Genomic DNA, 9,013 nt, shown 5'->3' on the forward strand with positions numbered 1-9,013 from the left:
CATTCCAGGGAAGGTGTTTGTGCATGTTTTTCTGGTACGCCTGGAGCCTTTGCTACATTGGAAGCATCATCCCCAGCAGTCGGGCTTTATGAGGAACAGGTCCACATTAGATGCCATTTTGGCCGTTCACGTGTTGACAGAGATACACTACATGCAGGGGCTTCCTGAACTTGTGATGTATGTCGAACTTAAGACTATATTTGATTCCATAGACCATATCACGTTATGAAAGTCCTTAAAGGGCATAGGCGTCTCTACCACTCTGCTGGATTGATTGGAGAGCTACATAATGGAACCACTGCCCATGTTTGTCTGTCTGGGGAACCAGATGTCAGCGCCTTTTAAATCAGTATCTGGTGTTAGGCAGGATTGCGTTCTGGCCCCTGCACTCTTTTTGTTGGGCAATGGATTTCATAATGCAGCATTCCGTCAGGTCCATAGGCATTGAGATTGGTAATCTCTCGCTCACCGACCTTGACTACACTTATGACATTGTTCTTTTAGTACAGAACCCCGACAGGTTTTGTGAGGCACTCCAGCATATGGAGGAGAAGTCAGCTAAGACTGGCCTCCGTGTTTCATGGTCAAAGAAAAAACTGCAAAGTCTAGGACCAGGTCCATCTGTGACTCCAATCTCTTTGAACAATGAATCCATCTAATCAGTTTCCAGCTTTTGGTATCTGGGTTCTATACTTACCTGTTCCTCCAATTCTCACACAGAGTTTCTCCATCAGATTGGTATCGCAGCATCTGCCATGGGCTGTTTACAACTGATATGGAATCAACATCATCTTAGTATGACAACCAAGTTCAGGATTTATTTGAGCTGTATCCTTCCCATACTGGTGTACAGATGTGAAAAATGGACACTACACCACTCAGACTGGACAAAGCTGGAGGCTTTCCACACAATGTCAGCATCATGTATTGGGAATAAAGTGGAATGACTTCATCTATAATGCAGATGTTTATGGTCACTTGGGTCTACAGAATACTGGGGCCTTTGTCTGCAGGGAGCGCCTTACATTTTTCAGACATGTCACAAGGGCGCCGCAAGATGTTCCAGCAAATGTCATTGTCCGGGTGGCTTGTAACGTCCGGGATAAAATTCCACCAACCAAGGGGTGAAGACGGCCCAGAGGCAGAATCCCTATTAGATGGGTTCATCAAGTCTGTTCCAATGTTGAACTATCAGGCCATCAAGCCTTCGCTGTTGTACAGGAACGGACCAAATGGTGAATGATTGCTACATCAGACTGTCTAGCTAAGCATTGAAGAAGTTTAGGGAAGAGACACATATGAGGGGTCGTGACAGAGGTATACAAAATAACAAACAGTATATCATGCACTTCTGTTTATCCTTTCTCATAAGAGCAAAGGAACTCTTCAGAAAAATTGAAAGGCAGATAATTTTTTTTTCAGTTTTAAATTATTTTTACATAAATATAACTGACCTGTGGAACTTACTGCCACAAGATATTACCTGTAGTATTCAAAAAAGAATGTGAATATCATCATTTAAATTAAATTTTTAAAAATGGAAGTTTATAAACTTTTTGTGCTTTAAGGCATAAGACAACCACTAAGTGACAGGTGTTAGGAAGTGTTATAGACCAGGGTGGGGCAGCCAGGCCAAGTGGTCTGAGCACTGGTTCTCAAGGCTAGTGATCAAAGGTGGAGACAGAGGCCAGGAACAGCACTGATGGTCAGTGCCAGAGTCAGGAATCAGTCAGAGCCGAGGGTCAGAGAGAGGTGGGAACCAAGAGCCAGAGCTCAGGGTCAGAACCAGACACAGGAATTATGCAGTGGAGTGGACTGGAGCAGGGCAGGAGTGAGGCTGGGAACAAGGTCTGTGCCTGCCTTGCTTCAGTCCTGCTCAGGAGCAATCATACCTGCAGGTGTAACACTGAGCAGGCACTAGGTTGGTGCTGCTGTTTGGGCTTTAATTGTCAGCCCTATGCATCAGGACTATTTTAATTGCAGTTAACTCATATGGTTTAACTCAAAAAATTAATCGCACTGTTAAACAATAGAATACCAACTGAAATTTATTAAATATTTTTAGATGTTTTTCTACATTTTCAAATATATTGATTTTAATTACAACACAGAATACAAAGTGTACACTGCTCATTTTATATTAATTTTGATTATAAATATTTGTGCTGTAAAAATGATAAACAAAATAGTATTTTTCAATTCCTTCATACTAGTACTGTAGTGCAATCTCTTTATTGTGAAAGTGCAATTTACAAATGTAGATTTTTTTTGTTTGTTTGTTACACAATTGCACTGTGAAAAAAAAAACGCAAAACTTTAGAGCCTACAAGTCCACTCAGTCTTATTTCTTCTGCAGCCAATCACTAAGACAAATAAGTTTGTTTATATTTTTGGGAGATAATGCTGCCCACTTCTTATTTACAATGTCACCAGAAAGTGAGAACAGGCATTTGCATGGGACTTTTGTAGCCAGCATTGCAAGGTATCTAAGTGCCAGATATGCTAAACATTCATAAGCCCTTTCATGCTTTGGCCACCATTCCAGAGGACATGCTTCCATGCTGATGATGCTCATTTAAAAAAAAATGCATTAACTTAAATTTGTGACTGAACTCCTTGGGGGAGTATTTTGTCTCCAGCTCTGTTTTACTTTCATTCTGCCGTATATTTTATGTTCTAGTAGTCTCAGAAGATGACTCATCATGCTGTTCATTTTAAGAACACTTTCACCGCAGGTTTGACAAAGCATAAAGGAGGTACCAATGTGAGATTTCTAAAGATAGCTGTAGAACTCGACCCAAGGTTTAAGAATCTGAAGTGCCTTCCAAAATGTGAGAGGGATGAGGTGCGGAGCATGCTTTCAGATGTCTTAAAAGAGCAACACTCCAATGCAGAAACTACAGATCCCAAAGAAGATTGTGGGTTTAATATTTGATTAGCCATTATTTTAATGCTGCAATTTGTATTGCTTTCTTTGTCTTACAGTTGAAATATTCAGAATAACCCAGTATTATCCACTAGATGGCATAACTGAAGATCTTGGGCTTGATTTTGATCTCACATAGGTTTTACACTTATATAACTCTACTGATTTCAGTACAGTCACTCCTGATTGACAGAGACTCAGCTGAGATGAGAAACCCTTCTCCCAAAGCAATATACCTACCAGTATTTTGTTTTGCATTTGTATTTATGATCAAAAATGTCCTTTTCAGAGGACATTTTGTCTGGAACTTGGGGGACAATTTACTTTGATTCACAGCATATGGACAGCTCTGTCTACTTTTCATGTCTTCTGATGGTAGTGTGTGATGCCTGTGCTCTAAAGCAGAGGTTCCCAAACTGTGGTTTGCAGGCTATCTGTGGAACCATGGAGATCTTCCCAGTGAGCACATGGTGCTGGCTTCTCCTCATTTCCAGCAGCTATTTTACGTTACAAGGCAGATAAAAATACATTAAATATTTATCTAATATTGTTCCTTGTAGGCAATTGTTGTTGTTGCCACAAGGATGTTACAGGGTGGCAAGAGAGGTAGATCACAAAACAAACCCAATTGCCCCAAGGGGGAGGGGGAAAAATACTTCTAAACAATAGTCTGTCTCAGACTCTCCTCTATTTGTTTCTAGAGCCTCCCTGCTTGTAGCATTTGGGTGCTGAGTTCAGGGTTAAATAACTGTCTGATTATGTACCATCTTCTCTGCTCCTCTGGAAGCAAAATCATGTTTCATGTGCCCATATTAGGCAGAGGAAAACAAAGGGGAATGAGAGGAAAAACGGGAAGGAGGGGGCGATTTTCAGAGCTACTAGTCCCCAAAATTCTTTTTGAAGTCCATGGAAGGTGTGGTACTTAGCACCTCTGAAATTCAGACCTGCCCCCCAGTCATTCTGTATTCCTCCTTATTGTGGGAAAGGCTGCATGAAGAGCTGTCTTTCCCAGCACCCAAAATGGGGATGGGTATTCCGTATGGTGTTCTGGAAGTGAACTGGAAAGATTAATGTGCTTTTTGAACTGATCAGACCCTGATGCGTGGGTTGGTCGTGTAAAGTTTCATTTAGCATTCTGCAGTATAAAACTCTGTCGAGTGCTTGTTAGAGGTCTCAAGATTGATCAGTCGCAGCCCTCTTCTCCAAGGAGGGCTGCCATTGGCCCATGAGTACTGCAGTATCAGACAAGGGTCTGTGGCCCATCCGCTTCCACCTCCCCCCATTCTACAGTCTCTTCTTTTATCTTCAGTTTTGAACAATAAAACTAATGATAAATACGTAGATGATAAACCATATAGCAGATGTGTCCAATGAATAACAATAAAGTATTATTATATGCATTTATTTATTTGTTTGTTTGTTTGTGTTAAAGTAGTGCCTAATGAAATCTCAGCCCTACTGTGCTAGGCTCTGTACAAACATATGGTAGAAGATGGTCCATGGCCCAAACAGTTTAGAAGCTAATTACATGTATTGCTTAAACCACTTAAACAAATTTACACTCCATAGTGTTTTTCATATTATTTAGAGTGGGACTTAATCTTCAACAGGAGCAGAGTTAGGCCATGCTGGATGCTTTCGAAAATCCCACACTACATTCTTAAGTCTGTGCTCAAGTACCCTTCAATCTCCCTACCTTGCCCATGCTCTAGTTTGTCTCATCCATCTGTTATATCTTATCTTTTAAAACACAAGTTCTTTGGGGGGGAGCTTGGGCTGTCACTTATTGTTTTGACTATATAGTGCCTAGCACAATGCAGCCCCACTCTGTCTGAGATTTCTGTTTTTTCTTAATCATGCTACAAAATCACTATGACTTTATATTTAACATTACTTCACCTGAAAAAAAGAAACTACAAAGGTTTAGAAGAAATGAAGAGTAGAAAGGTGCCCCAGGGTTCACTGACAGAAGGATTTAGTGTTGTTGTTCAAACACAGCCTCTAGACAGATTTTCAGTCTGAAATTCAGCTTTGAACAATCACCAGTTATTTAAATTTTAGGACTTTCTTGCACTGCATCTTAAGCAAAGATAAAAGCTGGCATAAATCAGAGTTGACAGAGAACTTATAATTAACAAAATTATCAGCCCACAAGAATCAGCAGGACTGTCAGATCAAGAAAAAAACATATATTATGTTAAAAATATGGTGATCAAAACCCCAGAAGAGCTCCTTTGAATACTAACAGAGCTTTACTTTTCTCTCCTTTCACTATTACCCGTTGTGTTTTTTGTGATGATGACTGGGTTTTGCTTGTTTTACTTTGGTTAATTCAAGTCTGTTCAGCTAGCACAAACACTTTGAAATAAGGGAATAGCCAGTGGATCCTGCCACTGTGGCTGCATGGATATTTCCCTGAGCTCTGGGCTTCTCCAGTATTTGTCTCAGAACGTACCATACTTTGCAAACACTGGATCTTGCGAGATTTACCTCTGGAGTTGCAGAAAAATGGTGTTCTGCAAGGTCCAGGGATAGGAACCAGTGAAGAGGCTACAGGTGGCTGCTTCTGAAGGAGGCAGGATGAAGTGGGCAACCTGCCTATCCCAGTCAAAAGGCTGTGCCATGAGAAGCGGGAGTAGACAGATACTCTACTTCGAAGTAGAGGCACTATTTTATATGATATTTGATTAATAGTAAGATGTTGTTTATTCAACTGAAAGTCAGTTGTCGTTCTATTGCTATGTATAGCCAAGTACATTTTCTTGCAGAGGCGGTGAGCGACTGAAGTTGGTTTAAAGCCTTGGGTCAGTTGGACATTTATAAAATATGTCTCATGCTCTCATTAATGATTTGGATATAAGCAGGAGGCACAGTTTTTTCTGTTGTGAAGATGCTAATTTATATCTGCTGACTCCATGTCACTGCTTTGTGGCTTGTTAACTCCACTCTGGGGGTGAAGGAAGTAAGAGTGGCTCCTTAGGCAGAGGGATGTATGGCTTGGGACAGAGAATTCCTACATGGAGAGCCCTGAGAACTGTCAAGCCTGGGGAGAAGGTTTGGACTGAAATTTATTATTATTTTCTTTTTAATAACCTCAGAAAGGAGGAGAGTTTCACGCTATGCAGTTTGAAGCAGGCAGGGAATACTTGCCACTCAAATTGTACTTTAAAGAAAATTTATTTTTGGAATTTGTAAATTAAACTTTTAGAAGCTTTTATGAACACAATCTAAATTAGTTTTTGTGATACACAGTTAACTTACCAGCTACAGTAAAGTCAGTGGCATGCTCCTACTTAACTTACAATTTAGCAAACCAGATAATAAGCGGGTATTGTTGTAATACGACAATATTGCAAACTAACAAATCTTTCTCATTGACAACTGGCATGTCCAGGGCTTCTGTAGCAAGTGTTTGAAATCCAGATCCCTTGCTGCCAGTAAGAAATATCTGAGGGATTGTCCATATCGGAAATTTTCTGGAATTGATATTGTAGAATAGCTAGCTATTGCACTTTAAATTCACACCTTACTTTAAACCAGAATAACTTTCAAGGATAGACAAGCCCTTAGAAGGTTGCTGTGACACAGAAGACTATTCTGTGATTGGATTTTCTCCTGTAATGGAAAAGACAGTTTTCTCTCAAAACAGCAGGTGTAAAATCTTGGTCCTGTTGATGTCAAGGGCAGTTTTACCATTGAATTCACTGGCATCCGGATTTCACCTTTGTTTATTGTTTTCTTTTAGTGACTGTTATTATTAGAACCCTCCCAGTGCACAAGGATTCTTCACACATGAAAGTGTCTTATTTCTACTCAATCCTTCCCCGAGAGAAAGGTTGGCCTTGTGGTTAAGGCACAGAGCTGGACATTTCCTGTGTGAATATGGGCAAGTCAGTTCCAGCTTATTCTTGCTCCTATTACAAGTCAATGGGAGTTTTGCCACCAATTTAAAAAGTAGCAGGATTGGGTCATTGATCTCTTTGGGTTTTTCAATGGAGCCTAAGGGAGTTAAATGTCCATCTCCCTTTGAAATTCAATTTTCTTACCCATTAAATGAGGATAATAATATCCATTCCGTATGGGTGTAGGGGGACTTAATTCACTAGTATAAGTAAAGAATTTGAACATAGGTTGACACTAATATATAAGTATAAAATATTAATGTTTACTACTGATTTGGTAAAATATACTATCTAGGTTTTAAAGGTATGGAAAAACATTTGTTTCTCAGTATTGTTATCACTTCCTAACAAACAGATGAATTGCACTGAAACCAATTTTTGATATTTTTTTTTGCCTTTGTTTAATTCTGGATGGCCTTTCTGTCTTCTCAGTCACACAATTACAACCAGTGGACATTGCTCTATTATTATTTCATAGCATAATATAATATTAACAGTATCTGTAAATAAATTGTCTTGATATCATGTGATAAACCAGTTTTTCACAATGATAAAAAGTTTTACAAAGTATAAAAGCAAGATGACAATATTTCATCCAGCAAAAGAAATACACAGCTAGATTTTATGAAAAGGACAATGACTGTGAAATCTGAGTTGAGTAGCTTTGTGCAGGAGCGGATAGGTTTTCATTCTGGAAACAAATTCATTGTTGAAGAATTGAGCCGGAGCATTTTACAGCTCAGAATCACTTTCATTGCTTTTCGAAACCAAGGATAAAAGACAGAGTAAATCAAAGGATTAATGGCAGAGCTGGAATAAGTGAACCAAACCACGATGTCAAAGAGAAGGGGTGAAGTTATGAAGTTAAGGAAAACATCAATTATTACAGTTATAAAAAAGGGTGACCAACATACCAAAAAAGCAATCACAGCTATACCCAGGGTTTTAGCAGCTTTCCTCTCTCTTCTGCTAACTCTGTCACTGTAGTTATCAGGTGACTGGGTGTTGTTGCTTCTCTCTATCATTCTAGCTTGTCGTTTAGCCACAGCAAAGATTTTGCTGTAAAGTGCTATCATTGTAAAGAAAGGTATGAAATAAAGGAGAGAGGTTACAACCACCCATGTTTTGTTGAAGACAAGTTGACAGCTTCCTACACAAGAGAGGGCATTTACTAATTCTTGTATCCCTTTGTCATTAGCCCCAGTGAAGACAACAGAAAAACTGTATACTAAGGAAAATGTCCACGTAACAGCTATGCACATGACTGAAACTGGCACTGTGAACTTGAGAGGGTAAATTAAAGGATCAGTAACAGCAATGTAACGATCAACAGAGATGAAACACAAGTGAAATATTGATGAATAACAAAAAGATGCATCTAAACAACTGTGGAATCTACAGAATGTTTCACCAAAATACCAGCATGTTTCGACAGATCTTATACTGCTGAAGAGCAGCATAGTCAGACCCAAACAAAAATCAGCACATGCCAAGGAGGCGAGCAAAATATTTGTAGAAGAGTGAAGCTGTTTGAAATAAGCAATTGTAATCATTACCATTAGGTTTCCACCTAGTGTAAGAATTGTCAGAAAACTAAGCACAACATACAAAGTTATGCGGATTCCAGAAGACCACGATGTTTTATAGCAGGATCCATTAATACTCTCAAAGCAATATTGTGTTTCTTCATTCTGAAGAAGCGCTGAAGTCATGTTGTGCTTTTGTTGTTAACTACTCTGAACTTTTTAGAGTTTGCGTTTGTATACCAATGGTGTACATCAGTGTTGTGGCACTGGCTGGTCAAGCGTTTCAGTTTTTAAATCTTTCTGAAAAAGAGAATTAAAGTCAACATGAGTGAGAGTACAGTAATTCCAAAATGTTGCATTCTGTCCATCAGTAGACTAAAAATGTGTATGTAACTAGGAAGTAAATAATAGAACATATCAAAATATCTGTTGTAACTACAGCTTTCAATGGCATTTTGAAATATGTAAACAAGTAGCAAAAATATTTTATAATTGAAAAGTTTTTCCTGTACTATAATATAGAATTTGTTTTTACCTATTCATATTTATTTACATTTCCTCGATGCCTGATCTTTCCATTTAAGTCAATTGCAAAACTCCCATTGATGTCACTTGTAATTGGATGGACTGCTAATGCTTTACCTTTTGAGAAGCTTTTC

The 9,013-nt window shown here is 39.0% G+C and overlaps 1 protein-coding gene across 1 annotated transcript; it reads right to left on the reverse strand.

Moving 5' to 3' along the window:
• Positions 1-7,403: 7,403 nt before the first annotated feature.
• LOC125634983 (trace amine-associated receptor 7a-like) lies at positions 7,404-8,569 on the reverse strand. The gene has a single exon (XM_048846303.2). The coding sequence runs from the start codon at positions 8,538-8,540 to the stop codon at positions 7,515-7,517; it is 1,026 nt and encodes a 341-aa protein (XP_048702260.2). The 5' UTR covers positions 8,541-8,569; the 3' UTR covers positions 7,404-7,514.
• Between the last annotated feature and the right edge of the window lie 444 nt (positions 8,570-9,013).

This window comes from Caretta caretta, chromosome 3, assembly GCF_965140235.1.
Source record: "Caretta caretta isolate rCarCar2 chromosome 3, rCarCar1.hap1, whole genome shotgun sequence".
Taxonomy (NCBI): Eukaryota; Metazoa; Chordata; order Testudines; family Cheloniidae; genus Caretta; species Caretta caretta.